The sequence below is a fragment of the Chiloscyllium punctatum genome, chromosome 23 (assembly GCF_047496795.1).
Source record: "Chiloscyllium punctatum isolate Juve2018m chromosome 23, sChiPun1.3, whole genome shotgun sequence".
Lineage (NCBI taxonomy): Eukaryota > Metazoa > Chordata > Chondrichthyes > Orectolobiformes > Hemiscylliidae > Chiloscyllium > Chiloscyllium punctatum.
In genome coordinates, this window is record NC_092761.1 from 27453417 (window position 1) to 27473959 (window position 20543).

The 20543-nt window shown below is 46.9% G+C and overlaps 1 protein-coding gene across 3 annotated transcripts in view; it reads left to right on the plus strand.

The window, feature by feature from the left end:
* Positions 1–20317, plus strand: part of LOC140493970 (uncharacterized) — a 38654-nt gene extending 18337 nt beyond the window's left edge. For 2 of the 3 annotated variants that reach the window (XM_072592911.1, XM_072592910.1), the window contains exons 3-5: positions 4197–4331; positions 13396–13523; positions 18914–20317. In XM_072592911.1, the coding sequence (XP_072449012.1) occupies positions 19244–20272 (1029 nt within the window). In that variant the 5' untranslated portion in view covers positions 4197–4331; positions 13396–13523; positions 18914–19243 and the 3' untranslated portion in view covers positions 20273–20317. The remainder of the gene's footprint in view (positions 1–4196; positions 4332–13395; positions 13524–18913) is intronic. The other variant, XM_072592912.1, reaches the window with a different exon arrangement.
* Positions 20318–20543: the final 226 nt, after the last annotated feature.

Sequence of the window (20543 nt, forward strand, 5' to 3'; positions counted from 1 at the left end):
TGTGCCTCATCCACTTTCACTACCCTGTCCACCCGTGACACCGCTTACAAGGAACAATGTCACTGCACCCCTTGGTCTCACTGTCTGTTCGACAGCATTGAACAGGGCCCTACCATTAACAGTGTTAGTCATCGCTGTTTTGTCTTAACAAAATCCATTAATTAAAATCCATCTTTCATTCCTTGACCCACTTGTCCAGTTGATCAAGAGCCTCTTCGATAACTGTCTTCACTCCCCACTGTAACACTTATTTAGCTTAATAACAATGATTCCTATATTCTCGTTTATGTCAATAATGCACATGTGGCCCCAGCACCAATCCTTATGGCACACCGCTGGTCAGAGCCTCCAGTCCACACAACAAACCTCTCCTACTGTCAAACCCATTTTGTGTCCGTTTGTCTCGCTCTCCCTGATCCCATGTGATCTACCCTTACTAACCAGTGCACCACGATAAACCCTGTCAAAGGCCTTGCTGAAGTCAGGATAGACAATGTCTACTGCTCTGTCTTCGTCTATCTTCTTAATCACCTCTTCGACAAACTCACTCAACTTTGTGAGACACTATCTTGTAAGCACAAAGCTGTGCTGACGATCCATAATCAATCATTGCCTTTCCAAATGCATGTAACTGCTGTCCCGCAGAATCGCTTCCAACAACATTCGCACAACTTACACCAAGCTAATTGGTCTTTAGGTCCCTGGCTTTCCCTCGCAGCCTTTCTTAAATACTGGCACAGCATTAGTCACTCTCCACACTCCCAGCTCATTACCTGTAGCTGTATTTGATAGAAATATCTCTCTAAGGTACCCCGCAATTTCTTCCCTAACTCTTCCCTCCCACCCCCTTCCCCCCCCCCCCCCCCCCCCCAGAATGCCATGGTATCCACCTGATTACTTCCGAGAGAGTTGTCTACTTTTTATGCGATTTAAAACCTTCAGCACCTCCTGTTCGCCAATGGGGTGTCTTGTGAAGACATCACTGTTTATTTCCCTGACTTCCCTGGAGTTTCTCCACAGTAAGTTCTGACATGACATTTATGTTCAAACGAATAGAAGTATGGTGATTTTGCCAAAGTGCTCCCCTACAAACACTTCAGTCCCTTTCCCTACTTTTGTTTCCGAAGGGGAGGTCGGGTTTTATCCCTTTCTGCAGTCAGGCCATTTCCATATTGACTGAGACAGTTTTCTTGAACATATTGAATGAATTCCTCCCATCCAAGCTGTATACATTATGGCAGTCCCAGTCTGGGTATGGAAAGTTAAAATCTCCAACCATTAAATCTCTATTATTGTTAGATATCTGAGATCTCCTGATATATTTACTGCTCTATTTCCCGTTGACTATTGGGGGCCTGTAATACAGTCATATCAAAGTGATGACTCATTCTTTTTTCTCAGTTCCACTAAGAGAATTTCACTGGGCGATCCCCAGGCATATCCTCTCTAAGTGCTGCAGTGATTTTTTTTCACTAATTAAGAACTCCACTCTCCCTCCACTTTTGCTTCCTGTTCTGTCCTTCCTGCAGCATCTGTCCCTGGAACATTGAGCTGCCGGTCCTGTCCCTCCCTCAGCTGTTGTTCTGTAATACCTGTGATATTTCAGTCCCATGTTCCCATCCTATGCCATGCACTCATCTGCCTTATCTGTCAGGCCTTTTACATCAAAGTAAGTGCAGTTTAATTGATCGGTTTTCCCTCATTGCCTGCTCTGCTCTTGTCTGCCTTATCGATTGAAATAACTCTTTGAAATTCAGTCCCAACTTCAACCTTCAGGCTGTAGCCTGAGAACATCCACATCACTGTGGATAACACCCTCACCCTTCAGGTACACAGTTCATGTTGTCTGAACAAGACATTGGTGAGGCCACCATAAAAGCATTGTTGATCAGTTGGAAGAACTCACCCGGTTCACTTACCTCCTTTAGTGAAGGACATCTGACATTCTAACTTGGTCTAGCCTCCACGTGACACCAGACCCACAGCAATATAACTGACTCTGATCTGCCCTCTGGGCAATTAGCAGTGGGGGCAAAGAATACTGGTCCAATCAGTGACCCCCACATCCCATGCATGAATAAATAAAAATGCAGATGTCCCTCCCTACCTCTGCAAACCCCTCCAGCTGCAGCAATTCGTACTGGCTTTGTAATACCCTTCAGGCCCTGACCACTCTCTGTAACACTCTCACCACCTCCAGCACCGTCACCTCTCCCTGTTCATATCGCTGACAATGATTCCCCTTCCCACTGCCTTCTTCCTGCGAGCAGACCCTTCGCAATCCCTCTAATACTTACTGGTTAAACTCTCTCATTTCAGGATTTTAAGTACTTTGTAGTGATCTTCTAAGCCTCATAATCTAATATGATCCATTTTGTCCTTAATGAGGGATGGGAGGGAATTTCTTGCTGAGGTTTTGTCTGTTTCAATGGAATGTCCTTTTGTTGAATATTTTACACTGTTCCTTCAAATGTTTTCCTCTGTTCATTGACAGACACATGTTTCAGTATGTTTCGCCTGTTTACCTTGGTCAGTTCTCCTCTCAACCTCATGTAATTGGCTGTTTTTGTTTCTAGTTGTACCTTGTCCTTTCTGTGATTCACTTTAAAACTTTATATTTCTTTAAACTGCACTTTATCACAATTTCCCTGAGGATCTCTCCAGGTGACACTACTCATTCACTAAGTTTCATCACGCAACGATCGCTCTGAGATAGTTATGTCCCTTGCCAGTTGCACAATTTGTTATTCAAAGAAACACTGAAATAAAATTCTATAATATCACTCTTGTCAGTATGATTGTCAAGCTTATATGAATATTGAAGTTTCACTAAATTATCATAATACCTTTATTAAAAGTTCCAATGAGTTCCTGTTTAATGCAATGATGAGCAGTGAAATGCTGTTAGGTGACTAAATCTCTTCTGCTCCTTGTGTCCTTGGCAAGTAATAGCCAGAATTTACATTCAGACTGACTCTACTTCATGATCTGAGACCAAATGCTTTCTCTGTAATGCCTTTGTTATCCATTATTGTTGGCTTTGCCCATTTTGCCTGAGTTTCTGCACGCTTGTGAAATATTGAGTATTTATTTCCACCTTTAGTTCGCACTGTAACCACATGTCTCTGGTGTTGAAATCTCTTTCACCTCTGTGTCACAAATCCATCCACCTTATTGAAGAGACTTTGTCCATTCAAAAAAAAAGATAACTTACTCTTTCCCACAATTTCCTGGCACAAATCGATTCGCTGATATATAGTTTTAGTTAAACTCTGTCCCATCCTGTTCCTTTCTGCTTCTCTCCGGCCACATTCCCATGCTGTTCTGATGCGTCACCTTTTCTCTTTGGATTGGGACAGCTCATTTCACCTGAATCCTGTCCCTGCATCTTCTCTGTCAGTTTAAAAACCTGTCCATAAACTAACCGACATGATTGGCCAGGACACTGGCCCCAGCACAGCTCCAGTGGGACCATCGGAATGGATTTTTAAAAAATATCAAGTATGGGTTATGGGTGTCACTGGCTGACCAAACTTTCTTGCCCAGCCCTAGCTGCCCCTGAGCTGAGTAACTTGCTCGACCATTTCAGAGGGTTATTGAGAGGCAAACACTTTGCTGTGGGGATGTCGTGCAGACCACATGAGGAAGGGCAGATGTCTTTCTTGAAAGGCGAAGTTTTTGGATTTATTGAACATCAGTAATGGTATTGATGGATTGACAATTACTATTTTTAAAATAATCTATTTCAAATTCCACCATTTCAGTTGGTGGTGTTCAAACCTTCCTCCCACGAACATTAGCTGAGGTTGTGGATACATGCTCTAACAATAACACCACTAGGCTATCACATCCCTGAACACTGATACCAGTGCATCCTGGAGACAAACCTGTTTCTATTTCATGATTGTTTGATCCTGATACCTTCCTGCACTCTGGTGATATCACTCAGTATCTCTCCATGTGGTATTCCTCATTGTAGTGGTCCAATTCATGCCTCTATCAGTGTCTCCCGCTCTTACAGCTGCTCCAGATCCTGAACCAACAGAGTTCTCCACTCCACAGAGAAACACCAGCACAGGCCAAGAATGGAGACTGGAATTTTCCAGATCTCTGTGGGAATTACTGCCATTCTCCATGTGAAATCCTCACTACATCAGTCTAATTTCCCATCCTGTTTATTTCTCTGTCTCCTGCAGGGAATCAGGAGGTTCCTGACTCAATAGACTTCCCAATTACAGGATGTCTCGTCCATCACCACACTGAAGGTGGTCGGTCAGCCAGACAGACAAAGGGCAGGGAAATCTGGAATCTTCAGTAAATCCTGCAGTGAGGTAAGATCACTCACAGTGAACAGAGCAGAGAGCAATGAGAGGGCTCCAAACATCGGCTAACAAGACATCACTTAGATACAGTTCTGGAGGGGGAGCACAGTACAGACACACCCCAGGTCAATCACCAGCCCTACTGTAAGTTTTGTTGCATTGAGATAGCATCGGGAGTGTCACAAGTATCAATCCAGACCTGTGATGTCTTCGCGATCATCAGTGTGACAGAAGGGAAAGCAGGTTTCTCATCAGTGTGTGGGAATGCTGCCTGGGATCTTTCTGCTCTGTGTTCCCCAACAGTACATATACAATGTCTCGTGGACCAGTGTCTTCAATAATTTGTAACTCCTATAACAGTTCCTGTCCCTGTAACCTCCTCACTTCCTGATAGTCCCTCCATCGATTTGAAATATACTGCATTCCAGACTACCATATCCATCGCTGTAACTTGCTTCAATGCCGAAAACGTGCCTTATCTCAGTAGTCTCCTCCTCCAATAACTGGAGAAAGAGCCATGCTGAACAGAAACGGTTCCTTCGATCCAACTAGTCCATGCTGACCATGGTTCCTGAACGAGTCACCTTTGCCTGCGTTTAGTCCCGGTCTCGTCAAACCTTCTCCTCTCCATGTACCTGCCCAAATGTCTTTTCCATGATGGAATTGTACTTTTCTCTACCACTTCAGCGGCAGCTCATTCAATATGTGCACCATTCTCTGTGTGGAAATGTTCTCCTCTGGTTGCTTTTAAGTATTTCCTCTCCCACCTCATATTTTTGCCCTCTAGTTATGGATTCCCCTACCCTGGGGTAGAGAACTTCACTGTTAAACCTATGTATACCTATCATGTTTTTATAAACCTTTATAAAGTTAGCCCTCAGCCACCTACACCCAATGGAAATACGAAGGATATTGATACAAATATCTCTGCCACGGTCCCCACTGCGACTTTGCCACAATGTTCTGGGATACACTTGTTCAGGACCTAGGGTTTTCTCTACCTTTGTGTGCTAAGACCTCCAGCACCACCTCTTCTGTAATGGGGACTCTTTTCAAGACATCACTATTTATTTCCTTTTGTTTCCTAGTCTTTGTCCATAGTACGTTCTGACATGTAAAATTGATTTCAGGTCGCTCCCATTTCCTGTGGTTCCAGGCATGGATGGCCTTATTGATCTTTGAGGGGCCCCATTATCTCTCTAGTAGCTTTTTTGTACTTGTATGCTGTAGAATCTCTTTGGATTCTCCTTAACCTTATCTGCCAAATCTATCTCATTCCACCCATGTTGCTTTCCAGCTTATCCAGCCTCTCTGTTTCTGTCAAACGCTCCAGTATCAGTAACATCTTCGTCAATCTTTACTCCATTTACAGTTTCAGAATATGCTTCCTGAAGCAGGAGGATCAGAATTCTACACAGTACTCCAACTGGAGACCCAGCAATGTCTGATACAGCCGTATCATGATGGACCAACTCATGTACTCAATGCTGTGACCCATGAGGGCCAGTGTGCCAAATGTTGTTTTCCCCATCCTGTCCACCTGTGACACCACTTCCAAGGAACAATGTAAATGCAGCCCTTGGTCTCTCTCTGTTAGACAACACTGTCTAGACCTCTGCCATTAATTGTGTTAGTCGTCCCTGGTTTATCTTAACAAAATCCAATACCTGCATTCTGCTCCATCTTTAATTTCTTGACCCACTGGCTCAGTTGGTTAAGAGCACCTTTGATAACTGTATTCACTGCCCAATATAACACTTATTTTACTATATACAAACTTACTAACAATAATTTATATATTCTTGTTTATGTCAATAATGCACATGCGTGACTCCAGCACCAATGCTTACGGCACACCGCTGGTCAGAGCCCACCAGTCTGCACAACAACTCTCTCCCACGATCCTCTGTCTCCTACTGTCAAGCCACTTTTGTGTCCTTTTGTCTTGCTCTCCCTGATCCCATGTGATCTAACCTTACTAACCAGTGCACCACGCTAAACCCTGTCTAAGGCCTTGCTGAAGTCAGGATAGACAACGTCGACCGCTCTGCCTTCATCCATCTCCTTGGTCACCTCTTCAACAAACTCTATCAAGTTTGAGAGACACGATTTTGTATGCACAAAGCTGTACTGACTCTCCCTATTCAAGTGTTGCCTTTCCAAATGCATGCAAGTCCTGTCCTGCGGAATTGCTTCCAACAACATTTGCACCACTGACATCAAGCTAATTGGTGTTTATGTCCCTAGCTTTCCGTCACAGCCATTCCTAAATACTGGCACAACATTCGGCAACCTCCAGGCTCCAAGCTCACCACCCGTGGCTGTCAGTGATAGAAATATCATTGTAAGTTTCTTCCCTAACTTACCCCAATGTCCTGCGATATACTTGATTAGTTCCCAGGGACTTGTCTAATTTTAATGTGTTTGAAAGCCGTCAGCACCTCCTGTTCTCCAATGTGGACTCGTTTGAAAATATCACTGTTTATTTCCCTGCTTCCCCAGTGTGTTTTCCACAGTAAGTTCTGACGTGAAGTGTTTGTTTTGAATCTCACCCATTTCCTGTGGGTTCACACATAGATGACTTTAAGGGCTCACATTGTATCCCGAGTTAATCTTCTGTTGTTAATATATTTTTAGAATCTCTCTGGATTTTCCTGAACCTTCTATGCCAAAGCTCTGTCAGTTCCCCTTTAGACCCTCATGGTTTCCCTCTTAAGAGTATTACTACACCCACAATGTTCTTCAAGGGATTAACTTAATCCAGCTGGCTATATAGGACATGTGCCCCCTTTGGTCTTGACCAGAACCTCAATATTCCCGGTCATCCAGTGTATCCCAATTGTGTCAGCATTGTTCTTCACACTAACAGGAATATGCTGGCCCTGAAATATTAATTTATCTCTCTTTTGAAAGAGTCCCCCTTCCCCAACATTCATTTACTTGCAAATAGCCTCCACGAATCAACTTTTGGACAGTGTTGCCTAATACCTTCTGGACGGGGCAAGGCCAGTTTTGATCTTTAACATGTGGACCAGGCCTGTCCTTTTCCATCGCTATTTTCAAACTAATAGAATTGTGGTGACTTTGCAAAAGTGCTCCCCCACAAACAATTCAGCCACTTTCACTACCTTGTTTCCCAAGGGGAGGTCAGGTTTTATCCTTTTCTGCTGTCGGGCCAGTTACACACTGATTGAGACAGTTTTCTTGAACACACTGAACAAATCCCTCCCATCCAAGCTGTGAACATTATGGCAGTCCCAGTCTAGGTTTGGAAAGTTTAAATCCCCGACCATTAACATCCCTATACTTCTTACAGATATCTGAGATCTCCGACATATTTGCTGCTCAATCTCCCGCTGACTACTGTGGGCCTGTAGTACCGTCATATCAAACTGATTATTCATTCTTATTTCTCAATTCCATAACAGCTTCACTGGGCGATCCCCAGGAATATCCTCTCTCAGTGCTGCAGTGATGTTTTCACTGATCAAAAACTCCACTCCCCCTCCTCCCTTGCCTCCCCATCTATCCTCCCTGTTGAATCTGTCCTCTGGAACAATGATCTGCGAGCTCTGTCCCTCCCTCAGCTGTGTTTCTGTAATTCCTGTCATTTCCCAGTCCCATGTTCCCATCAATGCCGTGTGTTCATCTGCCTGACCTGTCAGGCATTTTACATCAAAGTAATTGCAATTTAATTCATCAGTTTTCCCTCATTGCCTGCTGTGCTCTAGCCTGGTTATCAATTGAAATGACTCTGTTGAAATTCTGTCCCAGCCTCAACCTTGAGACTGTAGCCTGAGACCATCGCCCTCACTGTGGACAACACCCTCACCTTTCATGTCATCTGCAAACCTAATAATGATACGTTCTGTTTCATATCCGAGTGATTAATGCCCCTAAGGAACAGCAAAGCCTCCTGCACAGGACTCTGTGGTACACTCGCTGAGCAAAGGATTTCAATCACAAAACCAACCCTCCAGCAATTGCGGATTCAAATTGCCAACTTACCATGGATCCCATGGGCTCTTCCCTTTTGGACCAGTCTTCCATGTGGGACCTTGTCAAAGGCCTTAATGAACTCCATGGAACCCACCTCATCTGCACTGCCCTCATCAATATTTTCAGACACCATTTCAAAAAACTGAACTGATTTCACCAGATAAATCTTCCTGTATCAAATCCGTGCTGACTAACCCTAATCAATCCCTGCCTTTCCAGTTATGAATTCAAACTGTCCCTCAGAATTGTTTCCAATAATTTCCCTCCCCCTGCTGTCAGACTATCTGCTCTGTAATAACCTGGCCTATCCCTGCTGCCCTTCTTGAACAAAGGACCCACATTAGATATCCTCCAGTCATGCAGCACTTCACCTGTGGCCAGCAAAGTATTAAATATATCCACCAGGGCCCCAGCAACCTCCTCCCTTACCTCCCATAGCTGCGTGGGTTACATTTCAGTGGGCACTGGGGATTTCTCCACATATTTATGCTTGTGAAAGCATTTAATACCCCCTCCTTATTGATCTTACCATGTTCTAGCACTTCACCATCACGACTGAAATCCCCGGCTACAATGCCTTTCTCCTGTGTGAATACAGATGGGACATATTCATTGAAGACCTCACCTACTTCCTCTAGCTCCATGCACAGATTGTCCCTTTGGTTTCTAACAGACCTCACTCTTTCGCTGGGAAGCCTCTTATGCTAACGATGGTGATGAAACACCTTGTGGTTTTTCCTCAGTTGTATCTGCCAAATGTACTTCATGACCATTGTTTGTCCCTCATTTTCTACAATCCTCTTGCACTCTCTATACTTGTGAATGGCTTCTCCCGATTTTATTGAACTGGATTTTCTTTATCAAACTCATGATATTGCTTGATCAGTATTCCCTGGACTTGCTGCCTTTACTATTCACTCTTCAAGGAGCACACTGGCCCCGAGTGTTCACAGCATCACTTTTAAATACTCCACCTTCCTAATATCAACCCAACTGCAGGGAGTTCCTCCTGTCTCTGTTTGCCAGATCCTCTCTCCTGATCGCAATACTGATCAGAGACTCAGTTGTGAGGGGGACAGACAGGAGACTGTGTGGCTGCAGAAGAGACCCCAGGATGGTGTGCTGCCTCCCAGGTACCAGGGTCAAGGATGTCTCTGAGTGGTTACTGAACATTCTGAAGAAGAGGGTGAACATCCAGAGGTCATTGTGTACATCGGCCTACGTGACAGAGGTAGACAAAGGGATAGGCCCCTGTGAAATAAGTACAGGGAGTTAGGTAAGAAGTTAAAAAACAGGATATTGAGGTTAATGATCTCCAGATTACTCCCATGCCACGTGCCAGTGAGGATAGAATTAGAAAGATCGGCCAGATGGATGTGTGGCTGAGGCGCTGGTATGGGGGTAGGGTTTTCAGTTCTTAGGTCATTGGGATCTCTTCTAGGGTAGAGGTGACGTGTACCAGGGGGATGGGTTGCACTGGAAGCAGAGAGGCACCAGTATCACTGGGAAGAGATTTGCTAGTGTTACCCAGCAGGATTTAAACGAGCTTGGCAGGGAGTTGAGACTCTGAATAAGACAGCGGCCATCAACTAGTCAGGGGAAAATACATGAGCCATCGAGAGCAAATTTCCTATCCAGGATATCCGGGGCACAGTATAGGGAGGAAAAAGACTTCTGGTTTAAAAGGCATTAATTTCAGTGCACGAGGTCTGACTGGTAAGGCAGAGAAGTTCAGACCATGGATTAGCTCTGGGGAGTGGGATATTATAGCCATAACAGAAACATGGCTGAGAGAAGGGCAGGACTGGCAGCTCAGTGTTCCAGGATACAGAAGCTACAAGTGTGACAGAAGGACAAGTAATTTAAGAGGGGAAGTTGTCCCTTTGATTAGGGAGGACAGAAAAACAGTGCTGAGAGACAATATTGTTAAGTGGTCATCAAATGAGGCCGTATTTTTAAAATTTAGAAACAAAAAGGGGGTGGTCAGTCTGCTGGGATGGTGTTCTAGTCCCCCAAATAGCCAGCGGTTACAAAAGGAGAAAATGTGTAGTCAGATTGCAGGTACCTATAAAAATAATAGAGTAGTATTGGATGGAGATTTTCGCTTCCCATGGATTGACTGGGTGACCCAGAGGATAAAAGGACCGTACGGGGTGGAATTTGTCAAATATGTCTAAGAATGTTTCCTAAATCAAGATGTAGATGGCTCTATGCTACTCAGGTGGATGCAACACTGGACCTCCCCTCAGAACCCGAGGTCAGGCAAGTGACTGAAGTATCAGTCAGAGAGCACTTTGGATCCAGTCACCACAACTGTCTTATTTTTAACATAGTTATGGAAAAAGACCAGACAGGTCCATAGATTCAGGTCTTAAACTGGAACAGAGCCAACATTGGGGCCATTCAGAAGGATTGAGCAGGGGTTGATTGGGTGAAGGTAAAAATCACACACCAGGTTAATATCCAGCTGTTTACACAGGAACCTTGATTATCTGAACAAGATGGGTGGGCAATAGTACATTCAGATAATTGGTTATTCGATTAATTGATTCCATGCCTTTCCCCTGGGGCTCGGAATTTTTGGTAATGTTTAGTCCCCGTTGAGGTGACGAGGCAGCAACAAACCATGTGTGAGCCCTCATGCCCCGCCAACCCCCGAAAACACCCCGCTGCTCAGCCCCAAACCCTTCCAACACCGCCCCCACCCACACCTCAACATCGCCTCCCACCCGTTCTCAAACCCTTCCAACACCAACCCACGCCAGCCCTCCGCCACAAAAACCGCCCACCGCCACCCTCCACTTGCCACCCAACCCGACCCCAAACCCATCCAACATCACCCTCTGCCCGCCTCCAACAGTTCACCCCAACCCCAAACCAATCCGACACCGACCCACGCCGCCCCCCGCCTCCAAAACCATCCAACGCCACCCTCCACTTGCCAGTCACCCCACCCCTAAACCCATCCACCATCACCGTCTGCCCGCCTCCAACAGAGCACCCCCCCCGCCCCAAACCCATCCAACATCACCCTCCGCCCGCCTCCAACAGAGCACCCCCCCGCCCCAAATCCATCCAACACTACCCTCTGCCACCTCCAACAGAGCACCCCGCCCACCTCAAACCCATCCAACATCACCCTCCGCCCACCTCCAACAGAGCACCCCGCCAACCTCAAACCCATCCAACATCACCCTCCGCCCACCTCCAACAGAGCACCCTGCCTGCTCCCAAACCCATCCGACATCACCCTCCGCCCGCCTCCAACAGAGCACCCCCCCGCCCCAAACCCATCCAACACTACCCTCTGCCACCTCCAACAGAGCACCACGCCCACCTCAAACCCATCCAACATCACCCTCCGCCCACCTCCAACAGAGCACCCCGTCCACCCCAAACCCATCCAACATCACCCTCCGCCCACCTCCAACAGAGCACCCCGCCCACCTCAAACCCATCCAACATCACCCTCCGCCCACCTCCAACAGAGCACCCCCCCACCCCAAACCCATCCAACACTACCCTCTGCCACCTCCAACAGAGCACCCCGCCCACCTCAAACCCATCCAACATCACCCTCCGCCCACCTCCAACAGAGCACCCCCCCACCCCAAACCCATCCAACACTACCCTCTGCCACCTCCAACAGAGCACCTCGCCCGCCCCAAACCCATCCAATTTCACCCTACGCCCGACTCCAACAGTTCACCCCCAACCCCAAATCCATCCAACACCGACCCACACCGCCCCGCCTCCAAAACCGTCCAACGCAACCCTCCACTTGCCACCCCACCCACCCCAAAACCCATCCAACATCACCCTCCGCCCGCTTCTAACAGAGCACCCTGTCCACCCCCAAACTCATCCAACATCAAACCACGGTTAGGAAGAATGTGCACTGGGAGCAGTACTCAGGGATGAGGGAGCTATCAGTGGGCTAGGCAATGGCCTAGTGTTACTCTCACTCGCCTCTTCATCCAGAATTTAATGCCTGTAGCAGGGATACCCATCTGACTGCTTAATACCTTTTAAGTAAGGAAATCTGTTATGTGCTGCCGGTCTGGGCTACGTATGAATCCAGACCCAGAGCAAGGAGGTTGACACTCAACTGCCCACTGGAATGATTTGCAAGCCACTAAGCTCAAGGGAAGCTCGGGGTAGACATGAAATGCTGGCCAGCCAGAGATAGCAACATCCCACGAGTGAAATAATAACAACACTGCAGGGAGCAGTGTCCTGGCCAAACATGTCAGTAGGTTTATGGACAGGGCTTTAAACTGACAGAGAGGATGCAGGGACAGGGTTCAGGTGAAAGGAGCTTTCCAAATCCAAATAGAAAGGTGAAGCAGCAGAACAGCATAAGGATGTGACTGAATACAAGCAGAAGGGAACGGGAAAGGGTCAAAGTTTAACTAAAACTGCAAACTAGCGAATTAGGCTGTGACAGCAATTTCTGGGAAAAAGTCCATTACAGTTTTTTTTGGAATTGTCAAAGTATCAGCAATAACTTGTGACACAGGGATAAATAAGATTTGGTCACCAGAAAGATGTGTTTACAAGAGAAACTGTGCTGTGTTCTAAACAGGGAGGGTTACAATGGCAGGAAGCAGTTTCAGGAGGCTGAAGAGGATGTGATCTGAACGAATAGACACAATTAGGAAGATTTGCTCGAAGTGCCAGAGGTAACAGAAACACCAATGTCCTGATCTGAAACAGATGGCCCAGACTGGGATGGGTGTGGGGATTGGAGATGGTTTCACAGGGAGGGTTTGGGGGTGGGCGGGGTGCTCTGTTGGAGGCGGGCAGAGGGTGATGTTCTGGTGATATCACGCAGTCTCTCTCCATGTGATATCTGTCATCGTGAGGGTCTAATTGCTGCCGGTGACCGTACCTTTTGCAGCTACTCCAGATCCTGAGGCAACAGAATTCTCCACTCCAGGGAGACGGGTAGCACAAGCCACGGATGGAGACTAGAATATTCCAGATCTCTGTGGTACTCAGTGCCATTTTCCATGTGTAATCCTGACTGCATCAGTCTAATTTCCCATTCTGTTCATTTCTCTGTATCCTGTAGGTACTCAGGATGCTCCTCACTCAGCAGAACTCCCCATTCGTGTTTCCTTCATCACCACATTGAAGACAGTCAGACAGCCAGAGAGATTGAGAGAGAGATCTGAAGCCTTCAATAAACCCTGCAGTGAGGTAAGATCACTCACAGTGAACAGAGCAGAGTGTATTTAAGGGATCGAACTTTGGTCTAGAAGACATGACATAGATACAGCGTTGAAGAACGAACACAGTGCACGATGGTCCCAGGCTCAAACCCCACCGTCTTGTTAATTTTCATCTCTGCTGTACTGAGCCTTCCTCTGACAATATAGGAAGTTGAAAGTTATCAATCCAGGCCTGTGCTGTCTTAGTGAGGATCAGTTCAACAGGGGAAAGCAGGTTTCCCTCAATGAGATGGGATTGAAACATGGGATCTTTCTGTTCTATATTCCCTCTCTCACACTGTCTCTTGTCATGTGATGCAGTTATACAGCATGGAAAAATGCCTTTTGGTCTAACTTGTTGTTTTGAATGCTTGTTATTCCCAGAAATTTTCGTATTTCTGTAACCTCCGCCTCTCCCATATTCCCGCTGTATATTTGAAACCTACTCCAATGCTGACGACTCTCCCTATGTGTAAATTGCTCCAGTGTCGATAACATGCCCAATCTCACTAATCTCTGTATAATAATCCCAATTTCTGTAATCTTGCACAATACTTACAGTGCCCCCGTCACTGTAAAATCCTCCAGCCTGGAGCAAAATACCCACCTGTGTACCTTCCTAATCCCCACGAAAACATGATATCACTGTAACATTCTGCAGGCCCAAAAGCACTCCTGGCCCATAGCACCACACGACCTCAGTAAACTTCTCCCATCCCTACCGACCTCCTTATCTGTATTAACACCTCCAGACCCTTTTCAAGCCGCAACAACTTTCCACATCTCTGTTCACTCCTCCACTCCCGACAGCCCTCCCAGCACCTCAAACAATATCTCTTCATATAATTCTGCAATTTGGGGGAGCACGGTGGCTCAGTGGTGAGCAATGGTGCCTTACACGCCAGGGAACCCAGGTTCGATTCCAGAATTGGGTGACTGACTGTGTGGAGTTTGCACATTCTCCCCGTGACTGCGTGGGTTTTCTCCGGGTGCTCCGGTTTTTCCCACAGTCCAAAGATGTGCAGGTCAGGTGGATTGGTTATTCTAAATTGCCCGTAGTGTTAGGTGCATTGTCAGCGAGAAGTGGGTCTGGGTGTGTTACCCTTTGGAGGGTTGGTATGGCCTTGTTGGGCCGAAGTACCTGTTCCCATGCTGTAAGGAATCTAATCTAAACTCTCCCTCTGAGTTCCATTTTACTGTCCCTAAATATATCCCTCTATCCATTAACAGCCCCAAACCCTTAAAACCTCCAAGTCTCTGTGAACTCCCACAGCTCCAACATCCCTCCTTAACCGTGTAACCTTTTCCAGTCCTGAAACACTCTGAAAAGGTGGGCATCCTACAATCCTCCCTAACTGCGTAATCCTCTCAGGTCCCTGCAACACCCCGATCTGTGGAACCAGCTCCAATGCTTGTGACTCTCCCGATCAGTTTCTACAAGACTTACTATCTATGTAACATTCTGCCGTCGCTATCACCAGCCCTGTCAACGTAAGCTCCTCTAGTCTCTCCATCAATCTAATCATCGCCATAACCTTCTCCAGCTCTTACACCCCTATCTGTGTAAACGTTACACTCCCTTACTACCATCCCTAAAGCAGTGATTGCAATGCTCCCTATCTGTGTTAGTGTCTCCGGGCTGTATTGCTGTTCCTGTCTCTGTAAGCTCTGACAGATTGTCCAGCTTTTCGGTACATATAATTTCCAGAACCTCAGCATCTGATATCAGCAAATGTTTTAATTAACTACAGCCTTCCATATCTGTTTGTTCCTCATACAACTTCATAATCTCTGTAAATAGCAACATTCCATAAAATACTCCCTGTCTGTGTAAACTACCCCAATCCTACACTGTGAAGCCTCACTGTCCTTTTAGATTAGATTAGATTACTTACAGTGTGGAAACAGGCCCTTCGGCCCAACAAGTCCACACCGCCCCGCCGAAGCGTAACCCACCCATACCCCTACATCTACATTTACCCCTTACCTAACACTATGGGCAATTTAGCAATGCCAATTCACCTGACCTGCACATCTTTGGACTGTGGGAGGAAACCGGAGCACCCGGAGGAAACCCACGCAGACACGGGGAGAACGTGCAAACTCCACACAGTCAGTCGCCTGAGGCGGGAATTGAACCCGGGTTTCAGGCGCTGTGAGGCAGCAGTGCTAACCACTGTGCCACCGTGCCGCCCACGGTGATCACCTGCAGTCTCTTCAGATCTCCCTGTATCTTTCCTGACTCCATTGAATACAGCTCATCTCATGTTATAACTCCTCTAACTCATATTTCACTCCCCATCTCTGTGATATTCTTCAGTTACTGCAGTTCTCATTCTGTATCTCCAGAGCTTCCAATCCCCCTGATCGATGTAAGGTTATTTATCCCTTGCAGCATGTTTAACACCTGTAACAGCCTCCAACTCCTCAATATTTCCTGTTGCTGTAAACTCCTCAAATACTACAGCTCACTGTCTTTGTAATATCTTCCAGTAACTGCAACCCTGTCGATTTCAGCAGCACTCCACATCTCTGTGTAACTGATGGGAATGCTGAAAACCTGCCTTGACAGTCCTCTCTAGCTCTCTGATCTACTGCAGCCCGAGAACCCTCAGCATCTCTGGCTCCTCCAATCCCTACACTTCTCCCTGGCTGTGTGAACTGAACCAACTCCTTCAACCCTCCCTATCTTACTGCTGAAGCTCCAACTATTGTCCATGTCAGTGTAATTCCCAGCACCAACAATCCTCCCGGTCTCTATAAACTCCTGCAGCTCCAACGACCACTCAAATCTGTGTAATCTCCAGTCCGTCCAATCCTCCCAGTCTCTATAAACTCCTGTAGCTCCAACTACCACCAATATCTCTGTAATCTCCAGACCTGATAATCCCACCTCTCTGTATCTCCTGTAGCTCCAATGACCATCCCATCTGTGTAATCTCTAGTCCCTATATTCCTCCTGATCTCTGTAACTCCTTCAGGACTGATAACCCTGTAACTCTCCCTGACATCTTTCAGCATGACAACCTACCTGACCTTTAACCACCAACAGTGATGTCAAACCACCCAAACTCTGTAACATCCTCCAGTCTCTACAGCCCAGCTTTTCTCTGTTAGCTTCTCTGGTGTCTGTATTCCCCTTTATCTCCAGTTACAGAGAGGCTCAGGAGAAAATGTCTCAGTACCTAATCTGTAAGAATACAAAAATCTTTGGTGTATAAATATATTTGCGTCATTTTCTAAAATTTAACAACTGCAAGTTCAACCTTCTCCACCTCTTCTCATCAATATCCCTCTATTTTGAAGACCAGCCTGGTGAACTTTCTCTGGACAGAAGGACATTTTCCCTCCAGGTAGGGGACCAAACCTCTTCACAGTATTCTCAGTGTGAGCTGATTGGAGTCCTCTATAGTTGTTACAAGCCTTTCTAATTTATTTCTCCATTCCCTTTGGAATCAATGCCAGCATTCCATTTACCTTCTCTATGTCCTGCTGGCCCTGTTTGCCACCTTTCTGAGATTTATGCACCAGGATTCCCACGTTACTCCATGGTGTAGCTTTCTGCAGTTGATCTGAAACCAAGAGGTGACAGCAATAATCAGAAAAGTGTTGCAATGTGTGGTAAACGATCTGCCAGAAATGATAACTGGACAGTTAAAAACCTATGGAAAAAGCGAAGTCCATTTATAGGAGTAGAATTAGGCCATTCGGTCCATCGGGTCTATTCCACTATTTGATTATGGCTGAATTGTTTCACAACCCCATTCTCTCACTTACTCCCTGTAACCATTGATGTCCTTACTCATCAAGATCCTGGCTATCTCTGAGTTAGATATGTTCAATCACTTAGCACCCACAGCACCATGAGGTAGTGAGTTCAACGGATCCATCACCCTCTGGCTGAATAAATTCCTCCACATCTCTATTCTAAAGGGTATTCCCTTCACTCTGAAGCTGTGCCCTTGGCAACTAGTCTCTCTTGCTCGTGGAAACATCTTGCCCACACCATCCAGGCCCCTCAGTATTCTATAAGTTTGAATGATATTCTGCCTCTGTCTCTGAAACTTCATCAAGTGCAGACCCAGAGACTTCACCTGCTCCTCATATTACACGAATTTCATCCCTGAGATCTTTCTTGGAAACCCATTTCTCGTACCCCTTCACAACCTTTGTCCAGACTCTGAATGAATAACGTGTAGAGTGTAGTCCCAACACTGACCCCTGCGGAGCTCCCCCCATCACCAGTTCCCATCGTGAAAAAGGCCCCTTTCTTCACACTCTCTGCCTTGTGCCAATCAGACAAATCATGTTGTTGTGACAGGGAAATTTCATTTCACACCCACTGCTGGATTTATTTTTCTGTCTGGCTGTAAACAGCAGAGTTTCACCATTCCCTTCCCATCTGTAATTCCCTGGAGAAGGTGGTGGTGAGCTGCCTTCCTGACCCATTGCAGTCCTTTGGGTGTAGGGACAGACACAGTGCTGGGAGGATGGAGCGTGGCTTGGACGGCACCTTGGAAATGCTGGTGTTCCCGTGCACCTGGAGCTCCTGTCCTTCCAGGATATAGTGGTTCCGGGTTTGTGAAGTACTGTTGAAAGGGTCTGCCTGAGTGACCTCAGTGCTACTTGTAGACCTTTTATTCCTTCATTCATTCACGGACATGAACTTTGATGGCTGAGTCAGCAGTTCTTGTTGATTTTGTGTTGTTCCTGAGAAGGTGGTGAGCTGCCTTCCTGAGCCACTTCACCAGTCGTTGGAAATTCTGATCACCTAAAATCTCTCCCTTTTAAAATGTGTCACCCCTTCAGCTTCTGGAACACTCCATATAACTGTAATCAATGACAGCACAGATTCCCTTCCTAAATCTCTATAATTACAATGGTAGCGTGTGGTAAATTGGCACTTTTCGTCCTCTTTATCCATCTCATGACTTCCAGCCCCTACAATCCCATATTTGGAATGCTTCCATTCTCTGCACCTCCTCATGTCCTGAGGGACCTTGAACACCACCAGTGCTTTAAAGTTTATATTCCGCACGGTTACTGCGGGTCTTCTAACTCTGTAACATCCAACAGTCTCCAGTACCATACAACACTTGCTGGCTCTCAATTTGTATTTGTTGAAGTCTACACATCTCTGTAAGCAGCTCAGAAAAAGCCCTTTAGACTCTACAAAGCTCCATCATGAACAAGCCACTATCTTTCTATTACCTTTGCCGCCTTCTGTGTCTTCAACTCTCACACTATATTCCAGTAAACCTCTTTATTTGCTGCAGGTCTCCCTCGCTCCCCGATAACCTGTTCCATCCCATACAGCTTGCTCAATCACTGTAACACCCTCTGCTCTGTCTAATCCTCCTTTTTTCCACTGTCTTCCAGGCACAACAGCGATCCTGTAAGACAGCAGTGTGGAACGGGCTGTTATAAATCTCAGCTGAGGCTTGAGGCCTACCATGACCTCGGAGTCACAAGGGGAGAGAGCCTGAGAGCGAGCAGTAGAATATTAACCAGCAGTGAGGATCAAGGCCGACTGGGACTTGGAGTTGGAGAAACAGCAGAGCAGGAGGCTTGAAATCAACACCGAGTCACAGAGGGAGTGACCATGTGAGGGAACAACATGGAGCCGGAGCTTGAGGCTCACTCAGGTCTAGGAGGTGAATGCACCAACATGGGACGATATAAATCAGCACTGAGGATCGAGGCCTAGTCATGCCTGGGATTCACAGAGAAGGTGACCCAGTGAGGGAGCAGAGTGTCGTGGGAGCGGAAGGATTACACATCCCTGGGAGTCACAGAGATGGTGACCCTGTGAGGGAGCAGAGTGTAGTGGGAGCGGGAGGATTACACATCCCTGGGAGTCACAGAGACGGTGACCCTGTGAGGGAGCAAACTAGAGTTGGAGCTGGAGGATTGCACGCCCCTGTTGGTCACAGAGACGGTGACCCTGTGAGGGAGCAGAGTGTAGTGGGAGCGGGAGGATTACACGTCCCTGAGAGTCACAGAGACGGTGACCCTGTGAGGGAGCAGACTGGAGGGGGAGCTGGAGGATTGCACGCCCTAGTTAGTCACAGAGACGGTGACCCTGTGAGGGAGCAGACTGGAGGGGGAGCTGGAGGATTGCACGTCCCTGTGAGTCACAGAGATGGTGACCCTGTGAGGGAGCACACTGGAGGGGGAGCTGGAGGATTGCACATCCCTGTGAGTCACAGAGACGGTGACCCTGTGAGGGAGCAGAGTGGAGGGGGAGCTGGAGGATTGCACGTCCCTGTGAGTCACAGAGACGGTGACCCTGTGAGGGAGCACACTGGAGGGGGAGCTGGAGGATTGCACGCCCCTGTTAGTCACAGAGATGGTGACCCTTTGAGGGAGCACACTGGAGGGGGAGCTGGAGGATTACACGTCCCTGTGAGTCACAGAGACGGTGACCCTGTGAGGGAGCAGAGTGGAGGGGGAGCTGGAGGATTGCACGCCCCTGGCAGTCACAGAGATGGTGACCCTGTGAGGGAGCAGACTGGAGGGGGAGCTGGAGGTTTACACATCCGTGGGAGTCACAGAGATGGTGACCCTGTGAGGGAGCAGAGTGTAGTGGGAGCTGGAGGATTACACATCCCTGGGAGTCACAGAAACAGTGACCCTGTGAGGGAGCAGACTGGAGGGGGAGCTGGAGGATTGCACGTATCTGGGAGTCATGGAGAAAACCTTCTGCTGCTGGGACCTGCCTGCACCGAGTTTGAATGAAGTGCAAGAGCTATCACAGAAAAGGCTGTATGTTCATTGGCTAATAAATACACCATTATTACTGACTGTCAGTTAATTGCTGTAAGTCAGCAAATTTATTTTTTAACTTCTGAAGTTAAGATTGATCTCAGATATATGAGGGGGATGTGAAATTCTGAGCCAGTATAATAAATTACGCTCAGTAAGCCACAGTGTAATAAGGGACTTAACATATTATGATGTCCCTGATGTTAACTTAATTCTAAGTAATTAAGTAAGTTACTCTAGACAT